Raw genomic sequence first — 25,224 nt, 5'->3', positions numbered from 1 at the left:
ATTATGCAGGCTGATGTAATGTGTTCCCCACATTGCATGGCACAATCGTGGTTTTTTAAGATTTCCTGGGTATGAGTTAATCGCCTGTTCTCGACAAACTTCTACGATAAGGGGTGTTGCTATTTTGCTTAAGAATGGGGTTGGCTGTTGCAAAAGAGTTAAAGAGGATAAAGCAGGTCGGTGGGTGATTGCAGAATTACTGGATAACTCTTGTCCTCTTTCAATCTGTTCAGTATATGGTCCTAATTTGGACGACCCTGATGTATTTAGGAACTTGAATGTAGAACTAGCAGGCTGGTCACACCCATTGGTATTTTGTGGCGACCTTAATATTAATCTATCTAGTCAAATAGATCTGATAACTCACCGTAGCTATCTATATTGGTCGGAAGCCCCGAGAGTTCAAAGCCTTGCAGACATTAGCTGTAGAACACGGCTTGATTGATGTATGGCACTATCATCATCATGATCAGGAGGGGCATACATTCTATTCCATTCCGCACAGCAAAATGGTCCGTCTCGATTATATTTTGCTGTCAGATCATTGTGCTGGAGCTGTTAAAATTGAGGTCGCTCCAAGGACGCTATCGCATCATTACCCCATAATTCTCGACTTGCCGTAGGATCGTCCTACCAAATTGGTTAGGCCATGGACATTTGACAGAAAGCTGCTTTTAGACCAACAATATCAGCAACATATGAGTTCCTGGATCTCAGAGTTTATGGATATTAATCGGGGGACCGCCCAAGACTGCGTGGTCTGGGATACATTTAAGGCCGCGCTACGTGGTGAAACAAAAAGCTTTGCATCTTATCGATGGAAGTTCGCCCAGCACCAGATTAAAAACAGAATGGATGAGTTAAGGACAGCAGAGCTTGAATTAAGTACAAATATTCGATTAGGGCATCCGTTGACACGGAGACAGAAGGCGGTCACCATATTGAAATCCAATTTGCTCGATCCATTCTATCAGGACTTGGCAGCTAAATACACTCAGTTCCGTACGTCAATGTATGAATTTGGGGAAAATTCAGGTAGGGTCCTGGCAAAAAGATTGCAACAAAGGGCTATGGCAAATCGGATTATTCGGGTGATGGATCATCAGGGTGCCCTCCAGGAGACTCCAAACAGTGTTTTGGATGTCTTTGTGAGCTTCTAATCCAGCTGGTACACAGAGGAGCCCAGTATTATCCAAAATCAGGCCCGGTTAGACGAATTTTTGGATGCTATAGATACCCCAACGGTAACAGAAGAACAAAATCAGTCATTATCAGCACCTATCAGCTGGGAGGAAGTTGAAAACGCTATCAAATCCTTGGCCAATGGCAAGGCCACTGGCCCTGATCTTATCCACCTTAAGTTCTAGAAGACCTTTTTGCCAATATTAAGACAAGATCTGCTCACTATTTTCTGGGTGGCTCAAGCTGGTGATATTCCAGATTCTTGGCGTTATGATACCATTGTCTTATTTAAGAAGAAAGGAAAAGACGAGCTGAACCCTGCATCATATAGGCCAATAACGCTTATCAATACTGATAGCAAAATATATTCAAGGATTTTAGCATTTAGATTGGTTCAAATCATATCCCTTCTTGTTTCTAATCACCAACATGGGTTTATCCCTGGAAGGGACACAACCGATCATGTTCGTCGTGTTGTCACCCTCCTTGACTGGGCGCAGGTTACGGGTGCTTCCCTCGGGGTGATCCTGTTGGACGCCGAGAAGGCGTTCAACAGGGTCTCCTGGGGGTTTTTATGGGCAGTATTGCGTTGGAAAGGCTTCACTGATGGTTTTATCCATGCCCTTCAAGCGTTATATCTTTCTCCAATGGCAGCTATTTGTATATCAGGGAAAGAATCTGGGTATTTTAGCATTAGCAGAGGGACTAGGCAAGGCTGCCCTTGCTCCCCTCTGCTATTTGCTTTATTCATTGAGCCCTTTTTAAATATGATTGAAAACTGTCAGGATATCTCTTTAGCTACGGACCCGGGGATGGATTGTAAAGCATTGGCATATGCGGATGACATTGTCGTCTTAACGGATGATGTTGATTCCTCCTTTTCCGCCCTAGAGTCTCTGGCTGGGCTATTTGGTGCCATATCTGGCTATAAGCTCAACATTACAAAGACTCAAGTGATTCAATCCGCTGGTATGTCTTCTTCATTCTCTATAGCTGTTAGTGTGGACACATACCTAGGGGTACAGATCTCGCCAGGAGTGGACCAGATCCCTGACTTAAACTATCTTCCCGTAATTGAGTCTCTCCATACCAAACTTGAGAGACTGGATCATTTACACCTATCTCTCCATGGGCGCTGTAACATCTTGAAGATGATTGTTTTACCCAATTTTTTATACCTCTTCAGGTCTATTCCTCTTTTGATTCCTCAGGTAACTCTGGCCAGAGCTGAAAGAATTTGCCAACGGTTTCTATGGGGATATCGTCGGGCAAGAAGAGCTGCTAAGTGGACTCACCTACCTCGGGACCGAGGTGGTTGGTCCGTTCCTAGTTTGTAATACTATTATTGGGCAGCTATGATTCAATACTTTGGCTCGCCGTTGGTGGGCGATCAAGCTAACATCCCTTTAGTTTAGTTTAGTTTAAAGGAGCTTGTAAAGCGTCTGGTGACGCCTCCCGGCGTGTCCCCGCGCTGTGGAGAGAGTGAGTTTTATGGAGAAAGAAACCTATCACGGATTAAAGAGGCAGGTTTTCAATTTCTTCCTAAAAGAGGTCTCATTCACCTCTACTCTGGTGTCCATGGGCAGGAGGTTCCTTTGAGTTGCTCTCCCTCTGTTTATGATATTGTACTTGGTGATGCTGCTAAGGGGGTTTTAACGCGAGTTCTGGAACCAAGCTATTTTAAGAAAATTAAATTTAAAACTTGCTGGGCCTTGTTTTCTATCTGGCATAAAATTCGCCCTCGCTTTGCTATTTCCAAGCTTAATTACTATACCCCACTTAGTACCTATGGTTTGTTACCAATAATTTTCCAGGATGGGATAATGTTTAAATGGAGGTTGTTAGGCCTGAAGTAAATCGGTGACCTTGCCCAAGATGGGCAAATGGCTTCCTTCTCCTTTCTTAAGGAAAAATTTCAGCTTCATTCCAATAATTTCTTCAAGTATTTGCAAGTAAGAAGTTATCTGGATAAACAACTTTCTCGAAATACTAATGTTTGTCAAGATTCCCCTTGTAGAATTGATTAGGAAAAAATCTAGAATAGGTGTTCTTTATCAATATATGCTATCTGAACTTCCGGATGACTTGGAGGCTCAGGATATCAAACTAGCTGCTAAATTTGATGTTCCAATAATAGATCTTACATTCCCACTTAAACTAGCCAGATCTGTTTTAATCTCTGGCACTCTAAGAACTCAAATCTACATATTTTTGTTTGACCTTTATTATACCCCCTCCTAGATTGCGAGCTGGGGTGGTGTTAGAGGATCTAGGGGCGACTCCTGTTCTAGATGTAAATTATTTGCTGCAGACGCAATTCATATGTTTTATGTATGTCCGGATCTGAATATATTTCTGAATGAAATAGAGGTTTTTCTTAATCAAGTTCTTAAGATTCAGGTCCAGTTAACACCAGAGTTAATTATTACCAGATATGAATATTCAAGTGGTATTGAAAGAACAAGATATATCCATTCATTTTTGTTTATTGTAATGGCTATGATCAGACTATGTATAACATCACAGTGGTTAAGCCCTGAAGCTCCTACTTTTAGTCATTGGAAAGCTAGGATGCTTGCATGGTATAAACTAGAATCTTCTGTTTATTTATTGTATAATCGCATCTAAGAATTGGGCCCCTTTTGAGGACTGTCTCTCACACTGAGATATAGTGCGTTTTCTTTCTTTCAATGTCTTATTTGATTGTCTCTCTTCTTAAACGTATTTATTGATTTACTACTGGAAACCGATTGTAACCAATTCATTTTTTTCAAATTTGATTATGTACTTATTTGATGTAATCTTGTGTGTCTTTAAACTTAATGTGTGTTTGTTTGCCTCCTATTAAATTGCAAAATAAAAAATAAAGTTAAAAAAAAAGAATTGGGAAAGAAAACAGAGCACTGGGTCAAGACTAGGGTAACAAAAACAACCACTGGGTTGACCAAAAGAAAGGGGTTACCAGACCTCCCCGGGGAAAAGGAGGTGAGAACCCCAAAGACAAAAACCAAGAATCTTCAAAATGGCCCCAAAAACCTGCTTGGGTGGGTCGCAAAACACTTCCCAGTCAAATGGTAGGTACAAAGGGAAAACTGATCCCCAGATGGCCTGGTGTTTCAACTGTAAGAAGTTGGGACACTTAACTGGAGATGCTCCTTGTCCTAACACGAAACCCCCTAGTCCTCCTCCAGTTAGTACTGGTCTAGCTATTCTCCAGATGGGATCAACAGTGTGCCTAGAGCAAATCACGGTTAACACTGAAGCAGTTTTTGTCACAGAAGGGGAAGTTGAGTTTGCCACTTTAGCTGTGTGGCCCCTAACTTAAAGAAGTATTTACAATACCCCTGGATAAATGGGACTTGAATAAAGCCCTGAGGGATACAGGTGCCAGTGTCACCATGAGGAGAGACACACTGGTTTCCTCAGAGCAATACCTGATTGGAAAGTTATATCCAGTCACCAACGCTGACAGTGTTACTACTAACCATGCCATGGCTATGGTAACATAAGACTGGGGAGAGTGGTTACTGGCATGAAACAGGTAGGGATCTCTCTAAAACTTCCAGCTGCTTGTCTGCTTAGAAACGACCTGGAGACCTCAGCATGGACTGAGGTAAAATTGAAAACCCATGCAGCCATGCTGGACATCCCTTAGATTGTGTGTGTCAAGACTAGAGCACAGAGCTGAGCACAGGATGAAAAATAAGTGTTGGAGCCTAGAAGAATGGCCCAACCTTCCAAGAGAAAATGTAAGAAGACTGGGGAACCAGCTTCTAGAAATCAAAAGATTCAGGACCCCCTCTCCTCAGGGAGAAAGCTTGGCAGCCCCAGAGGGAACTGAGCCCATGGAACTTGACCCTTACCAGGTTGAGCTCTTAGGCCCAGGGGAGCCACTAGGGAACAGCTGTTCCTTGGACAGCAAACCTGTCCCAACTCTGAAAGCCTGAGGTAGCAAGAATTTGAATTTGAATTTAAAAACATTTATTAAGCGCACATATATCTAGCGGTTTCTTGGCGCTGAGGATGCAGTTGAACCTAGAGGAAGGTGGTACAGGAGGTTAAGACGGAAAGGCTTGCAGGAAAAGATAAGTTTTGAGCGCCTTGCGGAAGTCAGAGTACAAGGGTATGGATCTAATGGTGGGGGGAAGGGAATTCCAAAAGGTGGGACCAAGTACAGCGAATCTCATCCCCCATCCTTTTTTTCCTGAAGCGTGGTACGGAGAGGAGAGACTGGGTGGAGGAGCGGAGTTGTCTGACCGGGGTGTAATTTTTGATTTCGGAATTTATAAATGCTGGAGCAGTTCCGGCTCGGGCTTGAAACATGGTGCAGCCAAGTTTAAAAAGGGCCCGCTCTCTGATGGGCAACCAATGCAAGTTGTGTAGTAGAGGGGTGGCGTGGTGCAATTTAGGGAGACCATGGATGAGGCGGGCGGCTTGGTTCTGGACCAGCTGAAGGCGTCGAAGGGCATAAGCCGGGACACAGTTGTACAGGATGTTACCGTAGTCAAGGCGAGATAACACCATTGCCATCAGAATGAGTTTTACGGAAGAGGGAGAAAAGAATCTGGAAATGTTCCTAATGGTCCGAAGGGTGAAGAAACAAGAGGATACCACCATACTGATCTGGGAGTGCAGGGTGAGATGTTGGTTCAGCGTGATCCCAAGGGTTTTAACTGAGTGAGAAGGTAGGGGAGGGACACCAAGTGAGGGGGGCCAGAACGTGGGGTTCCAGGGACTGGATGTGCCACCGGTGAGAACCACTTCAGTTTTATCTGGGTTGAGTTTGAAGTGGTTGAAATTCATCCAGTCCCTGATGAAAATCATAACCGATTGAAAGTTGTGAATGGATTCAGGGGAGTGGGAAAGGTTGAAGATCAACTGGAGGTCATCTGCATAGTTGAAAACTGTGACCTCCAGTTGCTTTAAAGCAAAAATGAGGGGGAAGATGTACAAGTTAAATAAAAGGGGGGAAAGGGAGGAGCCCTGAGGGACGCCGCACTGCACCTTGCGTGGAGAAGCAGAAAAATCTGCAAGGTGAATGGCCTGGGTGCGGTCTCTCAAGAAGGAAGTGAGCGAAGTCAAAGGGGGCCCCCTGATGCCCGCTGCCTTGACACGGGTGAGTAGAATGGAATGGTCAACCGTGTCGAAGGCAGCGGACAGATCAAGGAGGACCAGGGCTTGGGGCCGGTTGGCATCCATCCCCTCCCCGAGTCTGTCCAGGACTGAGACCACAACCCTCTCGGTGGAGTGGAGAGGGCGAAAGCCGGCCTGGCAGGAGGACAGACAACCACTGTCCTCAACAAAAGAGCCGAGGGCAGTGGCAATGTGGCACTCCAAGATTTTGCCCAGGTAGGGGAGAAGGGAGATGGGACGATAATTGGAAAGGGAAGAGGGGTCAGCACCAGGTTTCTTCAGGATGGGGATTATAATTGCCGCTTTGTGAAGGTCGGGGACGGAACCTTTGCTGAGGGAATTGTTAAGAAAAGCCAAGGGGGGGGGGGGGGCGGGGGGGGGGGGGGAAAGCTGCTGCACAGGAAAAGGGAGATGTTAGTGGTACCCACAGAGCCTATTGGGAGGGGGGACTCCTGTATACTGAGGCCAGAGACCCCAACACTCGCGCCACTAGGAGAGGGGTAGTGCCTCAGCTGTACAGAGAACGTTTACTCACTTTGGCCCATGACATCCCCCTAGCTGTATTTACAACAAGGGGTGGTGAGGAACAGAGTCTCTGAATTAAGCAGAAAGCTCTCCCCGGTAGCTTGTTTCCTTTCTGGTGAAGAATTGGCTTGGTAGTTTAGTCTGCCCTGTTCCCATGATGCACTGGGCCAGGGACAGACTGATTTGCATATAGCCAGGTTCTGAGCTGGGATGGGGCAGTGAGATAAATAACGGTGATGGATCAAGCCCTGATCTTTGGACTGGGTAAGAGTGGTCTGCTCAATTCAGACACTCTGTTCATCACCACCCCCTTTTCTGAATCGATTTTGGCCACTATAGGTGTGGCAGGGTATACTCAGACATGAGTCCCTTTCTCACTGCTCCATCAGGATTCAAGCAAGCCGGGCCGAAGACGGCTGAAATGCCAGAAACCGGTCCCCGGTAGCTTGTTTCCTTTCTGGTGAAGAATTGGCTTGGTAGTTTAGTCTGCCCTGTTCCCATGATGCACTGGGCCAGGGACAGACTGATTTGCATATAGCCAGGTTCTGAGCTGGGATGGGGCAGTGAGATAAATAACGGTGATGGATCAAGCCCTGATCTTTGGACTGGGTAAGAGTGGTCTGCTCAATTCAGACACTCTGTTCATCACCACCCCCTTTTCTGAATCGATTTTGCCCACTATAGGTGTGGCAGGGTATACTCAGACATGAGTCCCTTTCTCACTGCTCCATCAGGATTCAAGCAAGCCGGGCCGAAGACGGCTGAAATGCCAGAAACCGGTCCCCGGTAGCTTGTTTCCTTTCTGGTGAAGAATTGGCTTGGTAGTTTAGTCTGCCCTGTTCCCATGATGCACTGGGCCAGGGACAGACTGATTTGCATATAGCCAGGTTCTGAGCTGGGATGGGGCAGTGAGATAAATAACGGTGATGGATCAAGCCCTGATCTTTGGACTGGGTAAGAGTGGTCTGCTCAATTCAGACACTCTGTTCATCACCACCCCCTTTTCTGAATCGATTTTGGCCACTATAGGTGTGGCAGGGTATACTCAGACATGAGTCCCTTTCTCACTGCTCCATCAGGATTCAAGCAAGCCGGGCCGAAGACGGCTGAAATGCCAGAAACCGGTCCCCGGTAGCTTGTTTCCTTTCTGGTGAAGAATTGGCTTGGTAGTTTAGTCTGCCCTGTTCCCATGATGCACTGGGCCAGGGACAGACTGATTTGCATATAGCCAGGTTCTGAGCTGGGATGGGGCAGTGAGATAAATAACGGTGATGGATCAAGCCCTGATCTTTGGACTGGGTAAGAGTGGTCTGCTCAATTCAGACACTCTGTTCATCACCACCCCCTTTTCTGAATCCCCCTAGCTGGACATCTTGGGACAGGCTAGTTAGACATTTTACTGGCCCCAGATGTCCCAGAAAGTAAAGAAGTTTGTCAGCTCCTGTGTCACCTGTCAAGCCAGTGGAAAAAACAGGTGGACACCCAAAGGCCCCCTTAATTCCTCTACTAAAGGCTGGGATTACCTTTGAACGGGTAGGTGTGGACATAGTGGGTCCACGGGAACCACATACAGCCTAAGGAAACAAGTTTATACTGGTGGTAGTGGATCATGCCACTTGGTATCCTGAAGCTATTCCACTTAGGACTACTACAGCTCCTGCAGTAGCCAAGGCCCTCATTGGTGTCTTCGCCTGGGTAGGGTTTCCTAAGGAGGTGTTGTCAGACAGAGGTCAAACTTCATGTCTGCATACCTCAAGCACATGTGGAATGAGTGTGGAGTGCAGTACAAGTTTACTACACCCTATCATGCACAAAACCAATGGTCTTGTTGAAAGGTTTAACAAGACATTGAAAGGCATGATCATGGGACTCTCTGAAAAACTCAAAAGGAGATGGGATGTCCTTTTGCTATGCTTGCTTTTCGCCTACAGGGAGGTGCCTCAGAAGGTAGTAGGGTTTCCCCCTTTGAACTTCTGTTTGGCTATTCTGTTAGGGGGCTACTCTGTCTTGTTAAAAAGGGTTGGGAGAAGCCTCTCCAAGAACCCAAACAAGATATTGTTAACTATGTTCTAGGCCTAAGGTCCAGAATGGCAGAGTACATGGATAAAGGGACCAAAAATCTTGAGGCCAGCCAGGAGCTCCAGAAGCAATGGTATGACAAGACATCTGCACTGGTGAAATTCCCGCTGGGGCAAAATGTGTGGGTTTTGGAGCCTGTGGCACCAAGAACCCTTCAGAACAAATGGAGAGGCCCTTACCCCATCTTAGAAAAGAACAGTGAGGTCACCTACTTGATGGACCTGGGAACAAGCTGAACACCCAAAAGGGTGATCCATGTGAACCGCCAAAAGCTTTTCCATGACAGGGCTGACATAACCATGTTGATGGTTACTGATGAGGATCAGGAGACAGAGGATGAAAATCTCCCTGACCTCCTCTCTTACAGCCTCAAAGATGGGTCAGTGGATGGAGTTGTCTATTCAGACACCCTCTCTACCTAGCAGCTGGCTGACTGTAGGTGAGTCTTACAGCAATATGCTAAGCTCGTCTCCTTGACCCCCTGGTCAGACAAACTGTGTACCCATGATGTGGACACTGGGGACAGTGTACCTGTCAAAACCAAAATCTATCAACAGTCTGATCAATTTAAGGAGAGCAACAAAGCTGAGGTCAGAAAGATGCTGGAGTAAGGGGTAATTGAACCCTCTGAGAGTCCTTGGGCCAGCCCAGTGGTCTTAGTCCCCAAACCTCATCCACAAGGTGAAAAGAGAGAAATTAGGTTTTGTGTGGACTATAAAGGTCTAAACTCTGTCACCAAGACAGATGCTCACCCCATACCAAAGGCTGATGAGTTGATAGATAAATTAGGTGCAGCCAAATTCCTTAGCACCTTTGACTTAACTGCAGGGTACTGGCATATTGGCATAGCCCCAGGAGCCAAAGAAAGAACAGCATTCTCAACACCTGGTGGGCATTATCAGTCTACTGTTATGCCCTTTAGTTTAAAGAACGGCCCTACCGCCTTCCAAAGGTTGGTGAATCAAGTCCTTGCTGGGTTGGAGGCCTTTAGTGCAGCAAATCTTGATGATATTACTGTCTTTAGCTCCACCTAGCAGAATCACCTTGTCCACCTAGGGATGGTTTTACAGACCCCTCAAACTGCAGGTCTAACTATCAAGGCATACAAATGCCAGATAGGGCAGGGCGCAGTTTTATACTTGGGGCACCTTGCTGGTGGAGGCCAAGCGCAACCCCTACAACCCAAGATCCAGGCTATTCTGGACTGGGAGGCTACAACCACCCAGACCCAAGTCAGGGCATTCCTTGGCTTTACTGGGTACTACAGGAGGTTTGTGAAATGTTATGGATCCACTGTGACACCCCTCACAGAACTCACCTTCAAGAAAATGCCCAAAAAGGTAAACTGGACAGTTATCTGTCAATGTACTCAGCACCAATTATCAAAGCTCCAGACTACACCAAGCAGTTTATTGTGCAGACTGATGCCTCTGAGCTAGGGATAGGAGTGGTCCAATCCCAGACCAATGATGATGGCCAAGACCAGCCTGTTGCTTTTATAAGCAGGAGGTTATTCCCCAAGGGAGCAGCGCTGGAGTGTCATTGAGAGAGAGGCCTTTGCTGTGGTTGGGTCCATGAAAAAGTTGAGACCATACTTGTTTGGTACTCACTTCACAGTTCCAACTTACCACAGACCTCCTAAATGGCTAATGCACATATAAGGTAAAAATCCAAAACTTTTGAGGTGGCCATTCTCCCTACAGGGAATGGACTTTACAGTGGAACATAGACCTGGGACTGCCCATGCCAATGTAGATGGACTTTCCAGGTTCTTCCACTTAGACAATGATGATTCTCTAGGAAAAGGACAGCCTCATCCTCTTTTGTTTGGGGGGGGGGGTGTACAAAAGTTTCCCTTTTTGCATGGTTCTCGCCCACTTTTTGCCTGATGTTAATACTTGTTTGCCCTGGGTTCCTGCCAACCAGGTACTTAGGGCCTATGTTCTTTCCCTAAAACTGTACTATTGCACATCCAATTGGCAACTCTCTGGTCACATGCAAGTCCCTTTTAAAAGATACCATAAGTACCAAGGGCCGTGTGATGCGAACAGGGAAGGCTTCTAAGAGCTGCAGCACATATTGTGCCACCCTTAAAGAACCTGTATCCTGACACACACACTGCCATTGCAGGCTGCGTTATTTTGGTGCAGAACAAAGTGAAGAGTCGACATGGCACACATCCCTGTGTGCCATGCCTACAACCCACCGTCTATGGCATAGGTCAGCCACCCCTCTAGCTGGGTGCACTATTCCACTAGTGAGGATAAAGGTGCATGAGCCATGTACCCCTACAGTGTCTAAGTCCATTCTTAGACATTGTAAGTGCAGTAAAGCCATAAAGAGTAAATGGTCTGGGAGTTTGTCATTACGAACTCCACAGCACCATAATGGCCTTCCCGAAAACTGGGAAGTTTGATATCAAACTTCTCAGCACATTAAACCCACACTCATGCCAGTGTGGGATTTAATGCAAAATGCACTCAGAGTGGATCTTAGAGATGCCCCTGAAAAACGACCTGACTCTAGTGTTTCTGGACCCCTGGGTCGAAAGATTCCCGCTCTTGGGAGTCCTGAAACAAAGAACGTCCTTGGCAGAGGTGCCAAGCCTCCTCCCCCAGGATGGGCAGGGTCCACAAAGGGGAAGCTTCAAAGGTTTGCCGTCTTTGTGAGCTGACCAGGCCTTCGCTGCTCCCAGCTACTAGCACCCACCGGTTCTGACCCCCACTCTGGGTAGGAGAATCGGCAGGAAAACCAAGATAGGAGGAGAGGTGTTCCCACCTTTGCCAACCCCATCTCTCAGGTAGGAGAGGCGAGGCGAAGCACAACTCTCAGTCCCCGCCATCTTGAAGATAGGGGGACCCAGCCAACCACATTAAGGCTTATGCCCCCTCCCACTGAAGAGTGACTTAATAGGGGGTATACCCACCGCAATGAAGAGACCCATTGGTCCCAACCTATACCTACCTGAAACGCCCCTAAATTTTACATTTGGGGCAACCCTGAACCTTGCTTCCTCAGACACTAAAAAGGAAGAAGGACTGAAGAGCAATGCTGAAGTAAGAAAAGGAGGACACCAACTGACTTTGTCCCAGCTCTACTGGCCTGTCCTGACCTCGAATTTCTCCCACGGAATCCTGGCACGTCCTGCAGCCAGCAGCCCCCAGAACCCAGATGACCTGCACTGACTTCCCTAACAAGACGTTGTCTCCTGTGAGCACTGGATTTGCTCACCAAAAGACTCTGGCTCCAGCCAAATCCGTGAGTCTGTAAATTCTATAAAAAATGTGACATGGGGGTGAATTTTTGGCACTATTCAGCATTCCATCCATCATGTTGTTGTGTTACATTTTCGCCCTAATGGAAAGGGTATGTCCTGATGTGGTTCCTGAATTTGCAACACCATTGATTTAAGCAAGTCTGGATGATATGGGGTAATACCCTGAAACCGGTCCCAGGATGCTTGTTTTCCAGTCTAGGGAGGATGTGGCCTGGCAGTTCAGGCTGGACTGTTTCCATTGGGAGGAGGGTCAAGGCTGATTTGCATATGGGTCCAAACTTGAATGGCGTGGCAAGCAAAATCACGATGAATTAAACCTAGATCTGTGACAGGGGGTGAATGTTTGAAAATGTTCAGCATCAGTCCATCAGCTTTATGTGTTTCAAAAACACCTTGAATACAGGTATATACCCAAAAGGAATCTAAATGTCTTATATAAAACCCTTATTAAATTAAATCTGCTTAAATCAAGAGATCCTTCTAAAGTCTGGACAATAACATACTGTTTTAGTAAGAAAGATAGAAAACTTGAAATATCTGTTTTAAGATGAATGTCTATATTGGAGTACAATCATGCGTATAATGTTAACTCTCCCTTGCCTTTTAAAGTTCTCATCATCCCAAACTTCTACAGAGACTTGACAATACCAGAGTGCAGGGATCGAACTAGAGCAGATTGTATGGTTTCTATAAGGTAGATCATCATCTTACTTTATCCTTTCAGGTCGCTACCTTTTGTAATTCTCAACTAATGCACCAACTCCAAAATGTGTCTTGTCTCTCTATCGGACCTAATCTCCTCCAGCAATCTCACCTCATTATTTAGATAATACACACATCAAATTTAAAGTACGAAAGACCGCATGCCTGTGACGCCTGCTTAAATGGACATTGCCTCAAATGGTCAGAAAAAGAATGACTTCATACCACAGCAAATAGTAATAATAAATAATAATAAATAATAGAGTTACTTAATATAGCGCACACTGCTACCTCAAACAGAGGCGTCTGGGCGCTTAACAGAAATAGTCATTTGCAGCAGATGGATCAAACACCACCTATCAACAATATGGCCTCAGTGACCAGGCACTCCACCAAACGAGTCCAATATTTCAATCATAATCCAATTGGGTTTGTCCAACATGCGTCAATACCATAGTTTGTCACGTTCTGTAACTGGCCATAAAGAAAGCTCTGGCAACATTGCTTTAAACGCTTGACTCACAATAATTGCTGGAAGTGCTATTGCCCCTACCCCCCCCCCCTCCATCCTCCATCCTCCATCCTTACGATGGCCAGGTCTAGTTGCGCTCCTGGAGGGGGCACAGTACGTATAAATCACATGGATGCAGTGAACTTACAAGCTCAATAAGGGGTTCGCCAGTACTGGCGGAAGCGCTGGCGCGCTGAATCACAGGCACCTGTACACAAGGTGTTAATGGAGCTGCGTGGGTTCATTCTAAACAGGGAGAACACGTAATGAGTATACATAATGCTGGGGATAGACTAATATATTCTCAATAATTTATTCCGTCTGACCCACCGGTGTCCCCCTCCACCAGGAAGGCGTCCTCCTCCTTGCGGCAGCGGAGCCCGCTGTCCCCGCCGCCCGCCTCATCCTCCGGCAGCCGCGGGAAGCTGGTGATGCTCATGTAATCCACCGGAGAGTAGGCGCCCAGGTTGCTCTCTTGGCTAGGGTCCTTCTCAGTTGCCATCCCCTTAAGATGCACCTGCCGCTGCCGGGCCTTTCCCTGTGCAGTGCTATTAATGTATTAAGGTGATGGGAGCGCAGCAACCTGACAGAGGAAGCCCAATCTGGGGAAAAGAAAGATACCAAACAAGCCACGCCCACACAAGAAAGAGTTGACACTAACAAAGTGAGACCCATTCATCAGCATTCTATAACAAAAACTAGATTTGGCACCTTTCTTGGAGAAAAATACATGTCATATTTTATGTTTTTAGATTGTCGGATTGCCATAAATTGCCCTTTGAAATAAGTATTTGAATATGAATCGATATTATTTGGCTTATATTAACTTTTTCTAAACGTGCACGAATAGTTTAGACAGTCCTGAAACATATTTGAGATGATAATTCGTATTTTTTTGTTTAAATTTACATATCAAAGGGGAACCAACTTTGTTTATTTATGGAATATTTTAGCGGCACTGAATTGAAAATACCAGCCATATCGGTCAGTTAATGGCTACTTGCTAGATTTTAATTTACAACAAATATCATGTTGCCGAAAGAACAAAAATACACAAATTGATAGTAGTCATATGAAACTCATTAACACGGTCCCTAAACTCGGCCAGAAAAAAATAGGTAGTGTTAATCATGTCTTCATGGGAAGTGACATCTCAAAAATTCTGCAGAGATAATGTTCCTTAGCTGAAGAGATTGATGTGTTCCTGAAGTATCAGGCGAACCATTTAGAGCACTGCCTTAATAGGTGTGGCGCCCTTGCTGATGTTAATGAATTAAACGAGGCAGCAGAGGGCACTTTTTTGAGTTTAGTGGTCAGAACCTGCTGGCTGAGCAGTGACTGGCCCCCAGAACATAAACGTCTCCGGACCTCCCCCAGCGCACCCAAATCACTGACTGCTAAGCTGCCTCACGCTGATGATAGTTTTGTAGGCGATTGTCAGCAGGGGTGAGACAGTGAAAGGAGGGCAGGGAAAGGGGCAATGATAGGTCTTCTCTTTTTCGACATACTGACTTTCACTTGTATAACTTTTAATTTGGATTTCAGATTTCATGGGACAGTCTTTTAAAAAGTGGATGATTTTACTACAATACATGTAAAGTTTCGTTTTTCATCTTTTTGCCCTATCGTCTTTATCAACAGCACACCATGTACATTGGCTCTGGAAATGAAGGAGTCTTAACAAACAGAGGCCGCAGTACGAGGGAGGGAGAGAGCTCTGCCCCCCCAGACAGGGGGTTATGTACCCAGGCTATGTATTGACCAGCCAATCCTGGCGCTGTATGCAGCACCAGGATTGGCTGGGGGGGCACCATGAGTGCTCGCCCAGTAGCCCTGTGCAACCCCGGGGGCTGCGGCCCGCCCCCTGGTCCTCTTTCTAAGGGCAAATTCACAGGAAAACAATCTGCGCATGCGCGGGCATGTTTGTGCCCAAAAACCCACTTGCGCAGCTGCAGCAGGCCCATCCTCCCCCCCCCCTCCCACCGCACTCCGAAAAGTCGGGTGTCTCCCGGATTCCCGGCCGGCAGGTAGCGCAATTTTTTAAAATATTTGTATTTGGTTTTTAGTGACGACTCAGTGAGTCCATGGGGCTTAGTGGGGCTACGCCCCTACGCCCCAATGGACGCACCGCGCCTGGCAATGAGGTGTAAAAACATTGGCCACTGTATGATAATGAAGGATTAAAACCATTTTAAACTAGCAAATCAGACAAAAAACGTGCACACAGGAACACGGACAAGGCTGGAGCAAGATGACAGAGGTGCTGCTGTTGGCACTACCTTAATGCACACAGCTCTGTGCACCCTTCAGAATTTAGCAAACACAAGGAGATGATGGACGGAGTGCTGAAACTTTTCAGACACTCACCCCCAATCACAGATCTGAGTTGAATCCATCATCGTTCTTTAGCTCACTTTAGCCACTCCAGTTCAGACACAGCTATATGCAAATCAGTCTTGACCCTGTGTGACCCTGTGCTTCATGGGAACAGTCCAGCCTGAACTGCCAAGCCATGTCTTCCCTGGACCGGAAAAAAGCATCATGGGACCAGCTTCGGGATAAACAGCCCTCATCAGCCAGGCTAGCTTGAATCCAGTGGCAAAGTGAGCAAGAGACCCACGTCTGGGCATACCCTGTCAACTTAGGGCTGACTAAGCAAGCACAAGGAAATGATGGACGGAGCACTGAAACTTTTCAGACACTCACCCCCAGTCACAGATCTGGGTTGAATCCATCATCGTTCTTTAGCTCACTTCACCACTCCAGTTCAGACACAGCTATATGCAAATCAGTCTTGACCCTGTGCTTCATGGGAACGGTCCAGCCTGGACTGCCAAGCCATGTCTTCCCTGGACCGAAAACAAGCATCATGGGACCAGCTTCGGGATAAAAAACCCTCATCAGCCAGGTTAGCTTGACTCCAGTGGCAAAGTGAGCAAGAGACCTACGTCTGGGCATACCCTGTCAACTTAGGGCTGACTAAGAAAGCACAAGGAAATGATGGACGGAGCACTGAAACTTTTCAGACACTCACCCCCAGTCACAGATATGGGTTCAATCCATCATCGTTCTCTAGCTCACTTCGCCACCCCAGTTCGGACACAGCTATTTGCAAATCAGTCTTGAGCCTGTGCCTCATGGGAACAGCCCAGCCCGAACTGCCAAGCCATGTCTTCCCTGGACTAGAAACAAGCTTCCTGGGACCAGTTTCGGGTTAACCACCTGTGGAAAAAGGTAGGGCCGATGTCGATCGAGAACCTTTTTCAGTATTGCCCGGCGCTAGCCGCCTCTCATACCACTCGAATCTATCAAACAAAGAGGCAGGCGCTGGAGACTGGAAGGCAGGACACAGAAGTTTTTATTCCGACGGAGCAGAAAACGTCAACTCAGACAACAGGGTATCTTCTCGAGGTGCTCTAACCGCATCTCTGAGGCCTGGCCTCTTATACACAAGTTTATTGCTTTATTGCATGAAACACATCATTGTCAACACTTTGATGTACGGAAAGACATCCTCGGAATCCCCGCTTCAAGCCCGTTCCCACACACATTTACAGTAGAAGCCCCCACCCCGGTCACAACAGGTGATGATTGTCACGCAGCTGGGCATTCCGCCGATCCCCGGAATGCATGTGGTTGATCGGATCTCATGGGGTGGGGGGCTTTGATCAGTTGTGGATCCTTTGATGGGGGAGCTTCCTACTGTATGGGGGCAATAAACAGCATCCGCATGGCCAGGTGGCGGCCTGGGAACGAGCAGGACAATCGGGCACAGAGGAAAGGGGGTTTTATCAAAGGGATACAGGATCATGAAAGGGATGGAGGGAGGTGTCGAGCTGGGAACAGGATGGGGTTCCGAGGCAGGGTTGCGCTGAAGAGGGTTTTATGGCCCAAGCATGTGAGAGCGGGGGCTGTCAGCACGCGGAGGGCGCTTGCGAGGTTAGGAGAGAGAGAGAGATGCGCTGGCTATCGGCAGTGGGCAGAGAGGCCATGGCATTCAAAATGGCTGCCGCTTACGCGCACGAATGGGCCTAAATAGGGACAAGATGGCGCCGATAATGTTGACGCTGCAAACCAGATTTTAACAGTCCTCCCTTTTCAACATATCTAGCCAGCTTGTCTAATCTATATCTATCTTCATCAAGTTCCTAACCTCAACATCATACAATGCTCTCATGCGTTCTTTTTCGAAGTCCAGAGTTTTAGGGCAGATACAGTTTGCACATAGTGAACACAGAGGCGGCAGGCATTGGATCCCCAGGCAGAACCCACATATCACAACAACAGGTATCAGGATAATTGTAAGTAACCTCCACCCCCAGTTCTTCACAGTACTCCAAAACCAACCACCAAGCGACCATTCTTCTTCTTCCTGGTGAACTTCTGAGGAAAGTCTGTGGAGGTGTTCAATGGCTTTGTATACTGAGGGTGAATTGTCCGGTATATATGTGCAGCATCTGGACCCAACGATGCGGCATGCTCCTCCACGATCCGCTAGAACCACATCTAGAACAAGGCGGTTCTGGAGAGCCACCAGGCGGACCGCTTGAAGCTCGGCTGTATTATTTGCAAGGATGCCAGCTGTAATGTTCATTGTCGTTTCAACTGCCTGGGTCAAATGTCGGATGGCACGGCTGTTTGCCATCGGGCCCCAGAGTGGAACAAGTCCCTTCATTGCATCGAGGAACTGTGCTCCGGTGGAGTCGGCTTGTTCAATGTCTTTGGCTCGTTTTTGTCTGTGATGATTCGCTGGAGCCACATAGGTCGGAGGAAGGATGAAGGCAATGTAACAGGTGCCCCCCCAGCCTTTGGGGAGCCAGGTGTAAGCCTTTGTACCACAAACAAAGTACATGTTCGGAGAGGAGACAAAAGAGGGTGGATCAATGGAGTCCAAAGTTCTGATGATGCGGCAAGCGCTGCGGCCTACCAGCTGTGTCCCAAGCCCTTCGATGCACATAAGGCCTGTGACGTTGATGACGGATAGGGCCACAGTCAGGGTGGCAGCTGTTCGTTTCCGGAGGTAGGAGAAGGTGGGTCTGGTCGGATTGTTAAACACCTGCATTTCAATCCGTTCTTTGACTGGGATGTCCATGTGGATAGAATCGTTGGAGGTCTGTGGGCAGAAGTGTGCAGCAGTTTTCTTCGTTTTGTTCTGCCAGACCTCGTGAAAGAAATGTGTCATAGTTCTGCTGGAGGTGGCATTATCCCTGTAGCTTTCTTGCAAGAGGATCAGCCAAGCAAGGCAGGAGCCGTGAATCGAGAAGGGTGAAGGGATGAAGGGTATAGAATGTCCAGTGGCGTGGGGTAGCAACCCACAGATCCAGCAGTTGGTGGCATTGGTAGCAAGATTGTGCTGGTGCAGCAGTTGCACGAAGGAATTGTTCCAAAACTTCTTTCGCCTTTCTCAAAGTTGGGGTGAAAGAGAAATCAGATAATGTTCTTTCATTGTGGTAGGCTGAGTAGTGGTCAGGAATGTCTCATGAGCTGGTGCGCTCTCTTCCACAATCCAGAGGGTGGTCATGAGGAGGAGGCAAAAGAGAAGGGCGATAAAAAGTGCAATAGTCTTTGAACTGTGGATTTTGTCAGTCTTTGGGTTTCCGTAGCGAATCTTCGGATGTCTGGTTGCTTCCATCATCTTCGTGCCGGGTGCTTCCATCATCTTCTTATCGGGCGCTTCCATCATCTTCAAGGGAGCTCGGTAGCGGGCAGAACCACAAACTTCGTCTGGCTTCTCTCCTGGCAGCCTTAGTAGTGTTAGGCCACCGCTCTGAGAATTACGACTTAGTCAGCGGTCTGCTTAGCCGAAGCTCCCTCCTTTCGTCGCAGGTTATACCCTTCTCTGGATGGCACAGTGGGATCGGGAAATTTAGCTAATTCAAGTGTCTCTGTATCAGGATAACAGTTCAAGGATGGCCGGTCTTTGTTCAGGAGCTCTTCCTGGGTAGCTACGTCTTCGGTCGTCGTCAGAGCCGAGGAGATCTTCTTACAGTGGTGTGCATGCACCCAGCTGCGTTTTCCTTCCACTCGAAGAGCTGTTCGGGTGGTGAGCAGGACTTGCCAGGGGCCCGTCCATCGGGGTTCCAGACTCTTTGCACGCTGGAAGTTGCGAATTAGAACGAAATCCCCAGGTTGCAGGTTGTGTCCGGGACCCCTGGAAGCATCAGGAATGGCATGCAGCACCTGTTGGTGGATAACAGACAGTGTCTCAGTCAATTTATACAAGTAATCAGACATTAGGACGTCTGGGACGTCGTGAATGGAAGTCGGTTTTGGTGCAGACCAGACGCTCATGGGCCGGCCGAAAACGACCTCGTATGGTGTCAAGTGGTGTTTGGTGGGGGTGGAACGCATTGAGAGCAATGCCAGTGGGAGAGCGTCTGGCCAGTTCAGTCCTGTGGTAGCCACTATTTTAGCTAACTTTAGTTTGAAGGTGGCTTTATGTCGTTCAACTAGTCCAGCAGATTGGGGGTGGAAGACTGCGTGGAACTTTTGTTTTACACCCAACCCCTTCAAGATGAGTTGGATAACTTCGGCTACGAAGTGGGGGCCATTGTCGCTCCACAAAATTCGACAAAGGCCTTAACGAGGGAAGAATTCCTTTATTAGTACCTTTGCAGTGGCTATGGAAGTGTTGTCACGGGTTGGATAGGCTTCCACCCACTTGCTAAATGCGCACACTACAACAAGTACATACTTCAGGCCTTCGCATCTGTCTAGCTGGATGTAGTCCATATGCAGGACTTCAAACGGGTGATTGGGAACCCCAAACCCTCCCTGGGGTACTACAGTTCCTTTCCCAGGGTTGTGTTGCAGGCATATCAGGCATTGGTGGACCAGACGTTTGGCGGAGTCTGCGATCTTGTCGTTGTGCCAAACCTTGGAGACAAGCTCGGTCATAGGCGCTGATCCTATGTGTGCAGGGGAGTGTGCCATGGTCAGTATGGGAATCAGGTATGAATCGGGTAGCAATCATTTGTTCGTGTCTTTTGTTCGCCAGCAGCCTTCATCGTCTTTCAGTCCCACCCGTGCCCATTCAGTCAATTTGTGTTGTGAGCTGGCCATTTGGATGTCCCTATTAGTTTCCCTAGCGTCTGTCCATTTCTCTGCTTGTGACCTGGTCACGTACATGTGTGTCGTCGTCCTATTCTCAGTTGTGGTTCGGGCAGTCATGTCAGCTAGTGCATTCCCTTGTCCAATGATGTCTGTCACCTTTTTGTGTGCTTGGCATTTTATTACTGCCAGTTATTTGGGAAGAAGGACTGCTTCAGTTAGGGCGGAGACTAGATCTCCGTGTAAGATGGGGGTGCCGTGTGAGGTCAAGAATCCCCTCTCCTTCCAAAGGAGCCCAAAATGGTGAACCACCCCGAAGGCGTACTGGCTGTCGGTGTAAATGTTTGCTGTGGTTCCTGCTGCCAGGATGCATGCTCGCGTGAGGTCAATCAGTTCTGCTGCCTGTGCAGATCGTTGTGTGATGCGGGCTGTCTCTACTACAGTTCGGGCTGTGGTAACTGCATAAGCAGCTGAGGTGGTGCCATCAGGGAGTTTGATGCAAGAACCGTCCACCCACAGCTCTCCGTCAGTGTCAGGAAAAGCCGTGTCTCTGAGGTCGCCCCAACTCCTAGTCTGTTCGTCTGTGAGGGTCACACAGTCATGTACAGGGGACACATTGGGATTGTTCTCTGGTAGGGGTAACAAAGTCGCTGGGTTCAGTGTGGTGCATCTTTTCAGGGTGATGTGGGGTGCAAGCAGAGTCAATTCGTATCCAGTCAGTCGTGCACTTGTCAGGTGTTGCGTCTTGGTCTGGTTCAGGAGGGTGTCAACCGCATGAGGTACTAACACCGTGAGGGAATTCGAGAGTACGATTCCCTCACTCTGTCGGATAGAGATAGCAGCGGCAGCTACAGCTCGAAGGCAGGCAGGCAAAGCTCTGGCTACGGGGTCAAGAGTGGCAGAGAAGTAAGCGCATGGTCGTTGCTTTGGGCCAATGGACTGGGTCAAGACAGACAAAGCACATCCCTCCCTTTCGTGAGTGTAGAGGGAGAAGGGCTTCGTGTAATCGGGGGTTCCTAGGACGGGGGCCGAGCAGAGGGCATCTCGTAGTTCTATGAAGGAGGATTGGCACTCAGGGGTCCAAGGGAGTGGGAAGGGGACATCTTTAGCTAGCAGAGAAAGCAGTGGTTTCACAATGAGGCTGAAATTTGGCAACCACTGTCGGCAGAAGGAAGTGAGGCCTAGCAGGGAGCCGACTTGTTTCTGGGTCTTAGGGACAGGGGTCTCTAGAATGGTCTGGATTCGGTCGGGAGTAAGTTTCCTTCCGTCTTTGGACAAAAGGTGGCCTAGGTAAGTGACCTGGAGTTGGCAGAATTGCAGCTTCTTTTTGGAGACCTTGTGGCCATTTTCCGCAAGGAAGTGCAGGAGTTGGATGGTGGCTGTGACTGCAAGTGGAGTGGTATCGGCCGCCAAAAGGATGTCATCGACGTACTGTATCAACACCACTCCATCCGGTAACTGGACTGCGTCCAGTTGTCTCTTGAGGGCCTGACTGTAGATGCTGGGACTTTCAGTGTAGCCTTGGGGTGCTCGACAGAATCTAAATGAGCGGGCTTTTAGGGTGAAGCCAAAGAGGTATCGGCTGTCTGGGTGAATGGGGATAGAGAAGAAAGCATTCTTAAGGTCAATGACAGTGAAGGTGGTGGCAGTGGAATGAATCAAAGTCAGAATAGTGGTGATGTCAGAGACCACGGGGTACTGAGGTACAACTACTTTGTTGACCTCTCGAAGGTCGATGATGAAGCGGTACGCTTTGTCATCTCCCTCTCCTTGTTTCTTTATGATGGGTAGGATAGGGCTGTTGCAAACATTGCTAACTACTTCCTCCACCACTCCTGCGTCTATCAGGGACTGAATGATCTTTACTAATGCCTTCTCGCCCTCAGGCGATATACGATATTGTGGAAGTTTCGGGAGTATTGCGTCCTGTCGAACAGTTATGTGTACTGGGTCAATCATCATGCGTCCTACGTCCGAGTCAGTTTTGGCCCACAGATACGGAGGTAGAGTGTCAAGTAGGGATGAGTCAGCGTCAGTGATGGAGAACATGCGTCGGGAAGGACAAAGTCTGAGCAGAGCCGGGTTGTCGTACAGGAAGACCCGAACTCCATCTTTCGAACACCTAATAGTGGCTCGGAAATGTTTTAGCAAGTCAAGTCCCATAATGGCGTCAGGGGTATTTGAAGAAAGCAAAAACGTTGTGTCAGTGATGTTATTCTCTAAGTCAAAGGAGATCGGTGAGGACAAGGGGTTAGTGGAGGGCGTCCCATCGAAACCTATCGATGTTAAAAGTGAGCCAGACAAGGGTGCCCTTGGAATCAGTCTTTTAGATAACGCACTACGTGTCGCGCCAGTGTCTACCAGAAATGGAGACTTCGTACTCAGGACCTTAGCGGTGACATAAGGACCTTGCTGGTCAACATAGAGCTCGACTGGATTCCTCCCTTGCCCTAGGCAGTCCTATGCGAAGTCGTGGGTGTCGTCACAGTCAGACTGTTGGTACTGGTTCTGTCAGGGACGGTCAAATGTATTCGGTCTGCCTGATCTGTCCCTATTCACATCGTTCGTGGACCCTCGTCCCTGTCCTCTATTTCTCGGTCCACCCGCTACGTCTTTGGGGTCCCTATTCTTATTCATCTCCAGAACCGGACACTGGGATTTCCAATGGCCGAATCCCTTGCAGAATGCACACTGGTCTTCGCTAATATCTTTATGTCCAATATAGGGTGCGGGAGTACGGTCTTTAGGGGGTGGATTCCTAGGGGCATTCGTCTGGTAATTTCCCTTGTACTGTTCTCGTCCTATGGTCACCCCTTGCAACTGTGCAATCATCACCCTCTCCTTCAAGTCCTTTTTCTTTTTCTCTGTCGCCCTATCGTTTTCGTTTTTCTGATGCTCATAATATTGGGCCATTTGGAGGATAGCCGCAGGTTTGGAGGCTGCCCAACTACTCTCGCTGGCCTGCAGTTTCTGAGAGACCTACTGTGACAGACCTTTGACATAGTTCTGGATGAACAGATGGTGTCCGGTTGCAGTGGTCATGTCCTGGCCGCTGTAATCAGAGAACACAGTTTCAAACCAGGAGAAATATTCTGATACGTCTTCCTGGGGTTTCTGACGACAGGCCGTCACTATCGACCAGTCCACTTTCTTTTCTGGGATCAGGGTTTTCAGTTTCTGCCCAATTTTGTCTGGGAGTTCTAAAATGGATTTCAAAGGCTTCTGTCCAGGCTCTCGCCGTCTATCTATGCCATCGAGTTGTGACCAGGTATGTCCAAACAGCTCAAGGTGGTCGACTTTCCGGATTTGCTTCCACACATCAGCTGGCAGACATAACCCGAAGAACAAATTGATGTCAGCTAGGGTCATAATCGTTGAACCTAGGGCTGTACCTAGTTCGGTATAGAAGGCAGTGGGGTTTTTACGTAAATCGGGCAGATATTTTCAGAACGTCAGAATATCTTGCCGATCCCATGGTTGGTAGACCCAGTTGTACACTACCCTCCCTCTCGCATCTTGGTGGTTGACGTCATCGTGCGTTCCCTGACCTCGTGGGGGAACCCAGTAGGGTGCAGCCTCTCTTATTGGCATCATGGTGCTAGCTTGTTCTATTCGTGGTTCGGTCGCTACAGGTGTCGTAGGTTTAGCTTCCAACCCTTGTTCAGTGAGGTGGCGGAAAACCTCAAGCGTACGCGCAAGGAGGTCTGTCACGTCACACTCTCCCTCATCCCCGATATCGACCTTTCTATACAGAGCCGTTAGGCTCTCGAGACCTTTGTCTCGGTATCAGTCCTCATACGCATTTAGGGCATGATAACACAATCGTACGACAAAGTGTCGTCTGTGGCTCCCCGCATATGAGTTGAACATATCCATGATGTGTTCTTCACTCTCCTTACGCTCCACTAGTGTCCTTACTACCTTGTCAATCCCTGCTTGCTCATCTTTGCTCAACCTGTTCTTTCTGGTGGAATCTGTCTTTCGGGCCTCAGGGTCATCTAACATCGTTGCTTGTGCTGTATCTAGTACAAGGGGCTCGGCCGGCGCGGAGGCCATGGGGACCGAGGCCCTGGTACTACTTTCGCCTGTGCTTGGGGGCAGTGGGTGCTGCGCTAAAGGTTGGGAAGGGGCATATGGAGGGGGCATGTAGATGATCGGGGGACCTAATAAAAGATCATCGTTGGCTCGCTGTTTCGAGGGTAATTCAGGGTAGAGCGTAGAGGGTGTTCTAACAGGACACTGACTCGATGTTTCGGATTCTTGCTTCCGTTTGGCTTCTTCTCTCTCTTTTATCTCCTCTTCTAATTTTCTAGCAGCTAGGTGGGCTGCCTTTCGTAGCTCTTTCTCTAATCTAATTTTGTTTCTCTTTTTACGTTGTTCCGTTTCTTTGCGCCATATGCCAAGACTATCAAGCATAGTGGGCGTTGTCTTATTGTTACAAAGGGCTGTTTCTAGCGCGCTTATCTTATCTTCATCGAAGGATCCTATAAGTGGCCACTGACTTTTCTGATCCTTTTTTGTATATTTAAGCCATAGTTTGCTATAGGCTATGGCGATTAATCCATGCTTCATGAACATGTCCTTATTAGGGGTGGCTTCCAGTGGAGCTGGATGGTTCATCTCTATTAAGCGGTCCGGGCTGAACCAACTACCAATCAGTGGGGAGAGGATAGGCATGACAGATTACAATGGGGGACAAAGGTCCGCACTACCTATCCTTTTACTACTTGCAAAGTCTAGACAGAATATTTCTATTCTTCGATAT

At 47.9% G+C, this 25,224-nt stretch overlaps 1 protein-coding gene across 1 annotated transcript in view; it reads right to left on the bottom strand.

The window, feature by feature from the left end:
- Positions 1-13,974, bottom strand: part of GGT7 (gamma-glutamyltransferase 7) — a 377,510-nt gene extending 363,536 nt beyond the window's left edge. Inside the window, exon 1 of the mRNA XM_086932278.1 lies at positions 13,740-13,974. Coding sequence (XP_086788404.1) covers positions 13,740-13,911 — 172 coding nt within the window. The 5' untranslated portion in view covers positions 13,912-13,974. The remainder of the gene's footprint in view (positions 1-13,739) is intronic.
- Between the last annotated feature and the right edge of the window lie 11,250 nt (positions 13,975-25,224).

The sequence above is a fragment of the Lissotriton vulgaris genome, chromosome 7 (assembly GCF_964263255.1).
Source record: "Lissotriton vulgaris chromosome 7, aLisVul1.2, whole genome shotgun sequence".
Taxonomy (NCBI): Eukaryota; Metazoa; Chordata; class Amphibia; order Caudata; family Salamandridae; genus Lissotriton; species Lissotriton vulgaris.
Note: the sequence above shows the minus strand (reverse complement) of the source record. Positions and strands in the feature narration are given on the sequence as shown.